Consider the following 15000-nt stretch of genomic DNA (forward strand, 5'->3'; position numbering starts at 1 on the left):
ATCACAGAAGACGCTGTGTGATGTGCGTAGAGAAGTGGCTGTGTGCTACTCTCACTCGTGCCAAAACTGACTTTCAAGGACACGTGTTTGACTTTCAAGGACACATGTTTGACCTTGTTTCTAAAAGAGTGGCTACCTCAGAGACCCAGTGCTTCAGAGAAGATTTTTTTTTTTTTTGTGAAATAGAGATCCACCAGAGACTGAGGGCAGTTATTTCAAGCGGCTTTGTGAGGATTACTTCAAATGAGCCGGAGAGCTCTTAATGGAGCATACACTGCTCTGACACCCTTGTCATCATGGAGAAATCCAAATGACTTGTATTCAGCATTGCAAATGATCCTAGCAGAGTAAAGTTTGAGTTTGTGTTAAAGCATTATTGTATGTGTGACATCAGCAGACGTTAATATGACAAGGTTAGTCAATGGCCTTCATGCCGTAGCTCTGAAGTGCAGATTTATCAGTTATTATAATGTCAAATTGCAAAAAACTTTCAAATAGAGGTGCCAGCTTAACTACTAACTACTTAATTTGGAAATTCACTCTTATTCATGTTCGGCCATTTGTTTGTAAGTCACATTGTCAGTCAACTGCCTTTTCAGTTTATTTATTTATTTATTTATTTTTTGCATGATTCAACAAAAATGCTAATTTTCTGTAATACCCAAAAATGTGATCGGAAATAGGCTTCGTGTGTTTACTGTGCTGAAGTCCTGGATGTCAAGGAACTTTAAATCCCAAATTCTTCATTTTAGTTTGTCAAAGAGATAAAAACAAAACAACTGTGTAATTCTAGCCAGCACAATTTCTTCCATTATGGTTTGTAATGTTGTTTATACCTTCCTTATTCATTCTTATGGGAGATCAAATGAAGCCATGTGTTAACCATTACTCCTCAAAGCAGAATGTTCAGCTATCTTCACTCCTTCATCCTGCAGTATTCATACACTGATGTGCTTATTGGATTTGTCTGCTGGAAGAATGTTTGTACTTCTACCACTATACATTTCCCTACTGTGTTGTGCAAAGCTGTTTCAAAGTTAATAGTTCAGTACCAAGGAAAGTAAATGTGAATCTTTCCTTATTCACACTTGGCGTAAAAGCACCAAGCTTCGTCTGCCCATTGTGACCACTGAGCCAATTTGACCTAGACCAACCGTTTGCCATGTGACTGATCTAATGGATGTTTGGTAGTTTGACCTAGACCAACCGTTTGCCATGTGACTGATCTAATGGATGTTTGGTAGTTTGATCTAGACCAATCGTTTGCCATGTGAATGATTTAATGGATGTTTAATAGTTTGACCTAGACCAATCGTTTGCCATATGAGTGATTTAATGGATGTTCGGTAGTTTGTAGAGATTCTGAGGGCTGTGCTTAACCCCAGTGACACTGTGAAATTGTTAAGGGGCCGACATGCATGGGGCTGACATGCCCTCATAAGCGGGGCATGGGAAACCTCCAGCCCTGAGCTCTTTCATGATTTGACCTGTCATCACATGACTCCCTGAGCTCAGAGCAGTTTACTGTGAGATGGTCGGAGTGGACTTCACTGAAGGATATGGGGAAGAGAGAGGGGGGGAGAAACAGAGAGAGAGAGAGAGAGAGAGAGAGAGAGAGAGAGAGAGAGAGAGAGAGAGAGAGAGAGAGACTGTCTTTGTTTTTGTTTCTGAGAGAGTAAACAGAAATTTTAGTAAGCCACTCTTTTGTACTAAGCCTGTTCTTTTGTGAATGACAAATGTAAGGTTTGACTTATACCTCGAGGTTTATTTTTTATTTATTTATTTATTTTTTGCTTGCTTGTTTTTTTTTTGTTTTTTTTGTTTTTTTTTTTTGAGACAGGCTCTTTGAGAATTCTTTGAACGTTCTGTCCCTCTTATTTCTTTGGCTTGTTGTCTCTTCAGTCAATCAGCCTGGTGAAGGCATGACTAATGGGTGCACAAGTCCTCTTGAACAAAACTTACCATCAGTGTAAGTGGTCATCTCTGGGGTTACAGTGCCTGTCAGACGGACACGGAGTCAGCACTGAGACGTGGCTGTGTGACAGTAGACATCTGTAGACAGCAGATTTATGTATCGCTGATTCTCTCAGTGGTAATCACTCAGAGAAAACCTGTGTGGACAGAATGAATGATAACAAATGAGTAACTACTCGTTTTTACATTTGGGGACAGTACGCTGAAGAATCGTTAGAGACTCGTTGAAAAGGTCGTTGCAGAATTAATTCATTATACAACGAAAATTGTTTTTCCCCAATTGACATTTCAGGCTCTTGCAAAAGCCTCGCCAGTGGTAGAGATGCCAATGTCTCCAAGTTTCAATGTGTTTTACAAATTCTTAATTAACGTTAACGTATACACATATTACAGAATACAATACTAAAATGTTACAGAAATATAATCTATAGAGACTTAACTTGCTCTCTGTGACTAAAATAAATCCGCTATGTCTGGATGCTGTTGTTGCCAAGTGCATTAATGAAGTGGCTCTATTTGTGTCTTCTGTGACAGTTGCACTTGCCATGGTCCACGAGGTTTCATGTTCTACAGAACCTTGGAGAACTCCAACAAAACTCCATATATCACTTCTTTTTTTTTGGTACATTTGGACATTTTCTTTTGGTACCCATTTCATAATGTGCTTTAAAGGAACATATTCTACCTTAAAATAGAAAAGTGTATTTTACACTACTTTATTAATACATGATTTACGTTTTAGCTATGTGAATCATGGTGTCACAAATATGTCGAGCTCAATCGTGAATGTTCATGAATATGTAAAGTGGTCAAAGCTGAACATTCACAGTTCATCCTGACACTAGGAGAGAAATGCAGAAAACCTTGCTTTCTCCACGGCTGCAGACAGAGGTTAAAGGACGCATCAGTGATGTTATGTCTGTGGTTTTTCTCCTCCGTGACTCTGGGCTGGAACACTAACAGTAGCCAGAGCTGAAGAGCGAGAAAGCTCACACTGGTCCCCAGAGGTCCCAAGCATCTAGCTACACGGTCGGTTCCAGATCCGGCTCTCAATGCGAGGGGGGGGGGGGGGGGGGGAGCAGCTCCCAGTGCTGAGGCCTTGTACCGACTCTCAGGGGAACATGAAACTGTATTCCAACTCCCTTCTCTGCTTTCTTTTTTTCCTCTCTCTCTCTTTTTCTTTCTCTCTCATGTTTACACACAGTGAACTTTTGTCCATGAGGAGAATCTCATTTTTATATCTGCTGACATTGCTTCAGAACTTTGTTGTACTCTTTCGATATTCCTATTTGCTATTCGGCTTTGGGGAATGGTGTGGACCGATGATAGAATGAGAGATTTTATTTTAAGTTTTCAATGTTTTTGACTTGAAACTTTTCAGTTTTGAAATCAGGGGGTATTTTAGCGCAAGTAGGACGTAATTCTAAGAACTCTCAGACATTAGAGGGGACAAATATTTTTAAGCTCTGTGTGTGCATGTGTAGGTGTGTGTGTGTGTGTGTATGTGTGTGTATGTGTGTGTGTGTGTGTGTGTGTGTTTTTATTATGAAAGACACCAGTGATGTCAGTATGTAGGACTGGCGAGACTTGTTGCTTGTTTACGCCCATACTAAATAAATAAACACTCTTGTTGGGGGTGTGCTCACGAGTTTTGCTCTCCTGCAGTGATGTGGGAAGCGTTTACCGGTGAATCATGTGCTTGCTTTTCCCTCATGCAGCCTGAGTCACAACTCACACTTCTTCGTCTTTATGTATGTGTGAACTGCTCCCCTGTGCTCCAGCGCATGCTACCGAGGTGTGTACGATTGCTCTACTCAGCTATGTTTTCATTGTGCTCTCTGCATGTGAATGTGTGCGTGTGTGTGTGTGTGTGTGTGTGTGTGAGAGAGAGAGAGAGAGAGAGAGAGAGAGAGTGTCTTTGTTTGTGTGTCACCCCTAGTAGCCTGGTGTGTGAAAGTGTGTGTAATTGTGTGTGCGTGAGTAAGACTTTGCATGTGTGAGATTGTGTGAACATATGTATGTCTGTGTGTGTACATGTGAATGTGTATGTTTGTGTACACATGTGTGTTTTTCTCAGTGAAAGAGAGGTTGTTCTTGTATGCAGAATACATATATGTTTTGCTCTCTGTCTCTCTCTGTCAGAGTTTTGGTAGCCTGGTATGTACGGGGTGTGTGTAAATGTATGTATATGCACATGTATGTGAATGTATGTTTGATGTTTGATGATGTTTGTGTGTATGTGTGTGTGTGTGTGTGTGTGTGTGTATATGTGTACAAACAGAGGATGTGTGTGTGTGTGTGTGCGCATGTGTGTGTGTGTGTGAACAGAGAATGTTTATGTGTATGTATATGTGTGTGTGTGTGTGTGTGTTTATGTGTACAAACAGAGGATGTGTGTGTGTGTGTGTGTGTGTGTGTGTGTATGTGTACAAACAGAGGATGTGTGTGTGTGTGTGTGTGTGTGTGTGTGTGTGTGTTTGTGCGTGTGTGTGTATGTGCGTGTGTGTGTGCAGGAGCGCTCATTCCTCTGTGTGTCTGCAGGGACTTGGCTGCTCAGTGGCAGCTGGGCTGTTGCGCGTTGGGAATTGTCTGATTGCTGTGAAAGAATGTAGCTGTCCCCTCACTCCCTTTCCTGCCTGTCACGGAGAGAGGGCATGGGCCTGAACCACATCCACACCAAACACAACAACACTCTCTACCCAGTCTCTTTCTTTTTAAACGGGCTTCAGTCGTACATTATGGGCCTATAGCCAACCGAATCGTTATTCATGGCTGTTATCTGATTTGCTTTCTTGGGGGAGCAGCAGTAAAAAGTCAAACAGCTGTTTCTGTAAGTTTAGGTCCAAGATTTACTGATTGTTAACTGTTTTTTTTCCCCCTCTGCTGCTGCTGTGATTTGTTTCTCTATGGTAATTCAGCCTCAATAAAATTACTTTAAGTTTATTAAGTCATGAGAAAAAGAGAGAGAGAAAAAAAAAGGCTGACACATTGCTTGAGAGAAAGAGGATGAATGTCTTTGATGGATTTTTTGCTACAAGCAGGAATTCTCTGCCAGCATGATTCGTTTAAGATCTGCTCTGTCACGAGGGTGATTGGCCTGTTAGCATGCTAACACTTAGCGCCGGCAAGTTAGGCGGGAATTTGATTGTCTCACTTCAGTGCCGGGGCTGGAAGAGATTGTGTTAAACCGAGGTGATGAATGGAAAGGGGAACAAATCTATCGATTTCGGTAGCTGTGGTCAAAGCTTACGTATTTCCATTGGTATTCTGCGGCCAGTGCCACGAAAAAACAAGAGCTTAGAAATGTTTTGAGCTCCTTTCCTCTCTGGCTCTTGGGTTTGCTCTCTCTCCCTCTCTTTCTCTTGTTTTCTCTCTCTCTCTCTCTCTCTCTGTTTCCATCTCTTTCTCAACACTGCCTCCAGGTGAGGGTCTGGAAGTGGATATGCTAAGAGTTTTCTCCCGCTTATTTCAGTTTAGCTCAATCGTTTTGTAGTCAAGGAAATGAAAGAGGACAAATGTTTCCATTAACCTAATCCCGTGGTCTATTTTACCATCACTTTAAAATGATTCATTAATGATTAGAATAGATGTAATATAGATACAGTATACACAGATGTATCCCTGCTGCAGTTTGTCATTCTCTTGTTTTTCTCTCTCTCTCTCTCTCTCTCTCTCTCTCTTGTCAGCACTGGTTTAATTCTGCTCCTTGTGTAGGATGCTTACAGATGACCTCAGTATGCGATTTTTCTTTACTGCTTTTCTCAGACCAGACAAAAAACAGAGGATGTTTGTTTTTGTTCTGGAGGGCTGAAATTGCATCCTTCCGTCCGCCCCCCCTCCCAGGTCCTCCTCCTCCCACTTTTCATCCTATTTCTGTAAAACACTTTCACTGGGTTGACTGACGGAACGTTTTAACACACCCACTTCTGTTTGTATATATTATAGATAGAACCTAGTGTACACAAACGATGCAAAAATATGTTAATGTCAATGATTATAAATGAAGAGGTCAGTTGACTCAAATTGTCAGTGATTATTTGACTCCAGCACATACAAGACAAGGGTAAAACAATAATCCGCACTTGGACAGAAAAAAAAAAATTGTGGCTTGGACAGTATGTGAGAGGAACAGCAAAATCACTTGAAATCTCCACCAGAAAAACAAGGCTCTTTTGCTGCTGAAGTAGGTGGATTTAGAGTGCTCAAGGTTTCTGAGGAACACGCTGAGTCAGTTTGAGTTTTTTTGCTGCATATGAATCGCTTGTCAAAACATGTGCTTATTCCTTCATTCAGTGCTGAGCTTTTCTGCAGAGTTAGAGGACAAGGGCCTTGTTTGCACTGAGAATCCACTGTAAAGTAGAAGAAAACTTTAGAAATCAAAATGCTCTATAAATAACCCAAGAAACACATCAGCATGAAAAAAACCATTTTTCTTCTCTCTGATGTGAGTACAGAAACGTGGAAAGCTGGACTTCTAAAGAAAGTGGCCTGCCAAGGAAAAAAAAAAATGGAGAGAGGGAAAGTGGAGGGAGTAAATAGCTTTCCCTTTGAAAGAAAATCTCCTTAACGGTTTCCGTGAGCCAGTCCTCTCCACGAAAGAGGAAATCAATGACCAGGAAAGACTCTAGTCTTCCTTTTTTTTCCTCCAGTGAGAAAGTACACAGCATATGCTCAAAGAGAGTGAGACTGAACCAGTTTGCCCCACAGAGAGAGAAAGAGACAGAGATCCTTACACAGTGTGACCAGTAAAGACTGAACCAGTTTGTCTCACAGAGAGAGAAAGGGAGAGAGATCCTTACACAGTGTGACCAGTAAAGACTGAACCAGTTTGTCTCACAGAGAGAGAAAGGGAGAGAGATCCTTACACAGTGTGACCAGTAAAGACTGAACCAGTTTGCCCCACAGAGAGAGAAAGGGAGAGAGATTCTTACACAGTGTGACCAGTAAAGACTGAACCAGTTTGTCTCACAGAGAGAGAAAGGGAGAGAGATCCTTACACAGTGTGACCAGTAAAGACTGAACCAGTTTGCCCCACAGAGAGAGAAAGAGACAGAGATCCTTACACAGTGTGACCAGTAAAGACTGAACCAGTTTGTCTCACAGAGAGAGAAAGAGACAGAGATCCTTACACAGTGTGACCAGTAAAGACTGAACCAGTTTGTCTCACAGAGCGAGAAAGGGAGAGAGATCCTTACACAGTGTGACCAGTAAAGACTGAACCAGTTTGTCTCACAGAGAGAGAAAGGGAGAGAGATCCTTACACAGTGTGACCAGTAAAGACTGAACCAGTTTGTAAAACAGAGAGAGAAAGAGACAGAGATTCTTACACAGTGTGACCAGTAAAGACTGAACCAGTTTGTCTCACAGAGCGAGAAAGGGAGAGAGATTCTTACACAGTGTGACCAGTAAAGACTGAACCAGTTTGTCTCACAGAGCGAGAAAGAGACAGAGATCCTTACACAGTGTGACCAGTAAAGACTGAACCAGTTTGTCTCACAGTTAGAGAAAGGGAGAGAGATCCTTTGTGTATGGGTGTATGTATGTGTGTATATACACACACACACACACACACACACACATATATTATATATGTATGTATGTATGAATCAAACTGGTTCAGTCTTAACTGAGAGATAGATAGATAGATAGATAGATAGATAGATAGATAGATAGATAGATAGATAGATAGATAGATAGATAGATAGGTAGATGAATAGAGAAGTAGAGAGACAGAAGTAGTGAGAAGAGATTCAGTTTGACCATGAAGAGGACAGCCCCCCCCAATGCCCCTTTTTTTCTGAAAGAGGCGGAGGAAAGAGCCAGTCTGTGGATATGCTGTGCAGGCTTTCTGTGTTCCAGACTGTAAATGGTACTTTTTGAATGGACACTGATGAGATTACATATTGATTTTTGTTGTTGTTTGGTCTTTGTCTGATTCCCAGGTCCTCAGTGCCTAATAATCCTATTAAACTACACATAACTTTATATGATGAGGAATCAAATGGTAATGATATTTGTGTTTGTCTTGGTGTGTATGTGTGTGTGTTTATGTGTGTGTGTGCATGTGTGTGTTTGTATGTGTGTGTGCGTGTGTGCGAGCTTACACCTGCATGTGTGTGTTTGTGTGTGCGTGCATGCGTGTATGTGTGGATTTGTGCGTGTGTTAGTTTATTTGTGTGTGAATAGTGCTTGTGTGTGTGCGTGCTTGTGTGTGTGATTTGAGCGCGCGTGTGTGTGAGCGCGTGTGTTTGTGTGTTTATGTTACAGAGCCAGAAGATTCGAGGAAAAGCATATGTAGTGGTGTGAGTCACCAGTGTACAATGCACTGACCTTTCCAAGGCCATTATACCCCCCCCCCTCTCTCTCTCTCTCTCTCTCTCTTTCTTTCTCTCTCTGCTTGTGGTTTGTGCTTATTGACAGTGAAAATACATTTGATTTTATAGCCAATAGCTCCATCATAATTTATGACGGTGACTCAGTAATAACAGAGCTGCTATGTAAACTGTCTATATGAAATAACATCAGTCACTCAGTCCTTAGGCTCCTGGACATATTCCAGAGGAAAAAAAAAATCATTCTCCCGGTAAATTATTCCTGTTTCTTATGTCTCTTTATATCGAGGCCCTTTGTCTTCATGAAAAACATATTACACAGTGACGCGCTTTAAGACATAACGTGAAGCCTGCTGGGGAAAGGCAGCGTATCGGATTCTGCTGTGCTCTGGCAGATGAAAGAACGGATGGTATATAGTGTCACTGGAGAGGGGTTTTGGGTAGCGGTGTGTGTGTGGGGGTGCGCTATTAAAAATGAAGCTTTCCTCAAATCACAGGATGCCAAGCCACAGCTGAAAATTGCCCTCATAAAAGTTTCATAATCGCTTTCTAAGCGAATTTATGAGGAAATGTGTGTGTGTGTGTGTGTGTGTGTGTTTGTGTGTGTGCGTGTGTGTGTTCTCTTTAAAAGAGATTTGGTGGAAGTGAAAGTGAAGTGGAGGTAGTGTGTGACCCCAGACCTGACCATGGTATTCAACATGAAACCATGTGCCTTTCAGCTTATAGGTTCTCTTTCTCTCTTTCTTTCTGTCCTTCACTTTCTTTCTGTTTCTCTCTGTCTATCCCTCATTCTCTCTCTCTCTCTCTCTCTCTCTCTCTCTCTCTCTCTCTCTGTCTTGTAAAATGGTATTTAGTATTAACAATTATGAATGAAGGAGGCCAGTGAATGGACTACATTCTCTGTAAGAGGAATTAATCAATACATGAATTAAAGCCCAAATGCGTCTGACAAAAGGACATCATGAACTCTCTCCTCTGTCTTTTCTCATATTCTTCTTGCTGTCATCATAAAAGCTTTACAGCTTCGTTGCCTTTATTAAAGAGACCACACTCACACACTCACACACTCACACACACACACACAAACACACACACACACACACACACACACACACACACAAAGCCAAAACAGGGCAAGCCACTCTGATAAACAGCCTTCAAACTAACAAGTCTCTCTTTCTCTCTCTCTCTCTCTCTCTCTCTCTCTCTCTCTCTCTCTCCCTCTCCCCTCCCATTCTGGGCGTGTAGAAGTGTGACTGTCTGTTGAGTCTGGAGGCGTACAGCGTCGAGCAGAAGAGGCGTGTCTGTCAGTGTCTGAGGGAGAACATCGACAAGCAGCTCCAGCTCCAGCGCAGAGAGAACTTTACTCCTCCTGAGCAGGTAGGAACACACCCCTTCTCCTCCTTCTCCTCCTCCCTCCAAGACCCCCTACCCCAATGCCCCCCCCAAAAAAACCCCCCAGCATCTGTTTACTCCCTTCTCCCACTTTACTCAGAGAGCCATTGGACCATTGTAAGTAAATGCACAGTAACTTGGTCTCGCTGGGACTAAGATATGGGTTGAGTTGCTGGATTGATCGATTCTCCATTGTCAGCCTGATGTTCACTCTGTGTGAGAACTACATGCACTGCTTGATCCTACGTGTGTTGTAAACATCCACAAAGAGTCAAAGACAATGTCAGATATCATTTTGTTTATTTATTTATTTATTTTCATCATTAGATGATTATGCATCAGGGAAAAAGAGACTGAATTATTTTTCGAAATTATGATTATTATTATTATTATTATTGTTATCATTATTTTTGTATTATTATTATTATTATTATTATTATTATTATCATTATTATTATTACTTCACATAGCACTCACCTGAGTGACTTGGGAATGAGTCAGAGTAATATGAGTCTCAGTCCTTGTTTATCACACATCATGTGCATTCTCATCACATTAACACATGACGGTGGCTTTTTGCTGAGACTCACCGTGTCTGCCCTCTGCTCCCGTCTAAGTTCTCATGAACACAAAACTGAGATGTAAGCAAACACACACGTTGTCGGTTAAGCGTACGTTTGGCTTGAGGAAACTATTTGCTGTACAGTTTGGTGAATATATTTACATTTGCTGTCCTTTGTTTTTTGTGACATAGCTGGTTTTGCATTGTGTACCAGATAATGAAGAGGCGAAAATGATGAAAAGGAATGCTAATTGGAGTACACTTGGCAGAGCTAAGAGCACACTTGGTGAGGGAGGTTTGCTTGTTGAGGGTGGAAAGATCGTGGAAAAAAGGTTTCCTGTGAGAGGACTCCTAGCAGGTTTCTGAGTATAAACCGAGGAGGGTTTTTTTCCCAGTAATGTGGTTGTGCTGGTTTCTGCGTAAGGGAACACGTTTCAGTTCATTTCAGTTCATAGTGATTTATTTTTTGATTTTATGTGCATTGTCTAAAAAAGAAAAAAAAAGTAAAAAAATCACATCTTTTTTCTCAGCTACAGTGGATTTGGAAGTCCAGGCCAAATCTTCTCATTAATCCAATAGCTGTGATGCATTTTACATCATCTCTACATCATTTTGCATCATTTCTACATCAGTTTACATAGAGCTGTACCTGAATCAGAATTTTGTCAGTCAAATCAGATTTGGCTGTTCAATACAAAGATTCAACTATTTGGTGCCTTTTTTTTCGTATAGACTGTCTGGCAATCAGAAAATCCATTGGCATGAGTTTCAGTGATGATTCCGACCACATTAACATAGTCAAATGCAACAGAGTCATGGGAACATGTTTTTGAGAATTTAAAAATCAATAAAAGACAGCTGCATATGATGCAAGATTTGAATTGCGGCCTCTTTGAATTGCCGACATATAATGTCAGGCTGCCGTGAGGATTTGGAATAATCGGAATAATGACACAGGCAGCACACATGTACTTCTGTTTAAATCAAGCTCTTATAGCCAATTTTTTTTAATTTCACTTTAAACATTAAAAACAATATGTAAATGAATGAACAAATGAAACGGTTTAAAATAAATTCACGGCATTGCCCACTGTGAAATAACTGACATCTCCCTTTCAACAGGATAGACCTACTTCTTTATTTGTCTTTAAACATAAAAACTAATGAACATGTATTTCAAATTAGCCTTGTAAATAGACTTATTGCCTGCATGGTATGTATAGGAAATCTGCCCAGACAATTGCAGAATGGCTGCCTAGCTATGCAACTTAGGCTACCCATTTCAAGTGGTTTGCCATGTTCGATGTTGTTGAATGATAAGTGAATTCTTGCATACAGAGTTTGCATTTAAGTTTGTCAGGGCTGTCCTTCAACAATTCAAAATGTCGCCATACTTTAGACGTCTTCTGAGACATGGTTATAGCTAGCCTATAGTTTACCAACCACTCCGCCTCAGGTTTCAGCTTCTCTTATTAGTTAACCAACAGTGCATGTTATCATGTGTTTTTTTTTTTTTTTTTTTTTTTTTTTAGCAAGCGCGCCAGCTAGCCCTGCTAGAATAAAAAAGGTATATTTATGGTTCCCCTTATTCATAGTTCCTCATTTAAATGTTATCCCTGTGCATTTTTGTAAGCATTCCGTGTGTTTTATCCTGTTACTATAATGCACACTGACTCAAAAAACCAAAACAGAACAAAAAGACACTGCTCAACTTGAAGAATCTCAGTATGCGTGAGGCGTCTCTGACTGATGATTTGACTCGTCGACTTTCAGGGGGCAGCCCTAATTTTGCATCATTTTACATCAGTTCATGTAGACTGATGAAAGAGTTTCATTAGCACCATGTGAGAGGTTATATCTCTCTACTCCAGACAAATCAGAATGACTGAAAGTGACCTAGGTGTCATTATAATGCAGAAATAAGTTATATTATTATTGTTATTATTAGTATTAGTATATAATAAGTTATTGTTGTATTTGCAATTATAAAGGATTTTAATTTCTCAAAAACTCCTATGAGACCTACAGCTTCATACTATGTTCTGAATGCAGATGATATTTTTTGTGAAAACAGGGGGCTGCATATTTTTTTCTTTTCTTTTCTTTTTTTTTTTTATTAAACAATCTTTTCTCAATCTCAGTCTTGTAACAGCGATGTTGTTTCGTGTGAGTAGTTTCTCTCCTCTGTCCTTGCCGCTCTGGGCCCTCTGGTCTTTTTCATTTCCGTGAAATGCAGAGATGTGCTTTTTATGCTATAAATAAACCGGCTGCCAAATGCCTGAGAATCGGGCTGTTTGTTGTGTAAATGAAGGAGAAAAAGAAAGTGTTTGTTGTTAAATATGTGCTCTAATAGAATATGACGGATAATTCTGCTGATGGGCTTTAGTCGCAGTGCACCGTTCCAGCACCTGCTGCCACTGATTCTCTCTCTTCTCTATTTGACATGAAAGCAGAGGCACCGTCGCACTGTCCACCGTCTCTTTTATTCCACCGCTGAATCAGCGAACCCAACCACCCCCCCCCCCCCCCCCCCCGCCCCACACACTTCCTCCTCTATTCTCTGCTGCTTGTTTGTTTGTTTGTTTGTTGGGAGCTTGCTTGTTTCCGGCTCTTTTTTTTTTTTTTTTGTTATGGTGTGCAGCAGCTGCACTCCTACTCTCACCCATTTGCATGTCTGTGTGTTTGTATGTATGTGTGTGCGTGTGTGTATGTGTGTGTGTGTGTGTGTGTGTGTGTGTGTGTGCGTGTGAGAGTGTGTGTGTGTGGATATAGTCTGATATATGAGTTGCCTTATATAGATATGTAACTGGGTACTAAATGGGAATTTGATTGCGGCCTTTATTAGAGATGACCTGAGAACCAAGACTGTTTTTCCTTGGGCCTCTTTCACTGCATATAGACTTCATGTTTCAGATAACATCCAATCTGATATTACACATGCAGAAAAGAAGACTCCTTTTAAAATTAAAAATACGTGCACACACACACAGACACACAAAAGTTGGCCCGATATAGATCTGTATATGATTGATGTAAGAAGGCCTGTGAGGTTAGAAATGAAATGTAATAATGAAACTTTGGTTCCCAGTTTTAATGGAACTCATATTACCATCTATATTTATTATACAGAAAACACACACATAGTTTTTTTTTTTCTTTCTACTTCAAGCGGAACAGATAAGAGCACGTTATTTCCAATTCTCTGTTAAACCAGGGGAAAACTGAACATTTTTGATTATGTTAGTGCTTACGTTGTAGCAGTTTAGTTCATCTGACCTCTGACTCTGTGGATAAAGAGGTTGTTCCCAGATGATGTGTGTTTTTTTTAATGGAGAGACATATTTGAGTTATTCTATAGTCCTGACTAATAGCTGGTGGAACTCTTAGAGTGGCAGTTTGTTCATCGACTTGCTTGTCTGACGCTGTACCAAACCTCTTGGGAACACACTGCTTTCTCCTTCTCTTTTTTTTTCCGCTCTCCTTTTACCCTCTCTCCGTCTTCCCCTGTGATAATTGGATGACTCGTCATCTTGTCTGTTGTAACCCCACGGGACGTGGAAGACCTGGCCGTGATCTTTCCCCGAAACGCAGGATCCCCTGCTTCACTGACGCACAGTCATGTTTTTCTCCCCCCTTTTTGTTTTTAATGTGTTAAGGTTTGGATGATGATCATCACCGTATGACTCAGAATTACCACCCTGCAGACTGGAGAGTAACAGCATTACAACAGGTCACTAGAAAAAACCCCCACAAAAACAAAAAAAAAACAACACTACTTCTCTTTGACTACTTAGACTTAGACGTGGCCCTGTTAAGGTATCCCAGACTAAATTGAAGCAGTTTATTATGTCTTTGTTTGGAGCAGGTGTTGACAGTGTTTTTATAGCCCATTTTAGAGGTCTGTGTCTGTTAGCACTGTAACGTTTGAACTCATGAACTGTCTCGGTAAGGTCAGGGTGATTCTGCACTTTGCTCCAAGGTTTTACATACTGGGAGACATTAGAGAGAGGGTGTGTGTGTGTGTGTGCGGTGTGTGTGTGTGTGTGCGCGGTGTGTGTATGTGTGATTCTTATCATTCCCTTACTTTCAGACCACGTACACATTTGTAGTTTGTTCTAATACACAGAATCTCTTTGATGGAACGTTAGGGTGAATGTCAGCACGTGCACCATGCCTCTACTCCAGCTCTTCATGTGTTCAACCCTGTCATATACCTCAGTCTATACGCACGGGCCTTTGGATCAGCCCCTGTGACATCATTAATATTCTATTCTATTCTGCTCTATTCTACTCTATTTAACGATGTCAGAGTCTCAGGAGAGTTTACCTCACAGTCATGGAGCTGTGAGGTCATGCAGTTGTGAAGTCACGCAGTTGACTTGGGAGTTGTTATTGATGCTGTCAGTGGAGCTGTTTGCGCTGAAGGATCTTGGCCTTTGGGTAATTGGTACACACGGTGGAGAGAGCTGTAACAGTGCCAAGCGTCATGAGAGCATAGGGGTCTGAGAATGATGCTGTCGACGGGGTGGTAAGTTGATTTTACCATAACTCTTCAAACGGATGAGTCACGGAGGAGCAGGAGCTGTTTCGCTTTGTTTGGGCGTATTTTCCGTGACCACTCCGACCTGAAAACAAACACTGACTCACCGCCGACGAAGCCAGAGAACAAACGCAAAACTGTTCCATGAAGCCACAGTAATTCTAAGTTTATTATAACAGGCTCTCTTTTAACCTGCT

General features: G+C 41.1%; 1 protein-coding gene across 2 annotated transcripts in view; it reads left to right on the forward strand.

Moving 5' to 3' along the window:
• Positions 1-15000, forward strand: part of rgs3a (regulator of G protein signaling 3a) — a 165171-nt gene that overhangs the window by 81171 nt on the left and 69000 nt on the right. For both annotated transcript variants that reach the window (XM_030783538.1, XM_030783539.1), the window contains one exon: positions 9555-9686. In XM_030783538.1, coding sequence (XP_030639398.1) covers positions 9555-9686 — 132 coding nt within the window. The remainder of the gene's footprint in view (positions 1-9554; positions 9687-15000) is intronic.

The sequence above is a fragment of the Chanos chanos genome, chromosome 9 (genome assembly GCF_902362185.1).
Source record: "Chanos chanos chromosome 9, fChaCha1.1, whole genome shotgun sequence".
NCBI classification, from domain to species: domain Eukaryota; kingdom Metazoa; phylum Chordata; class Actinopteri; order Gonorynchiformes; family Chanidae; genus Chanos; species Chanos chanos.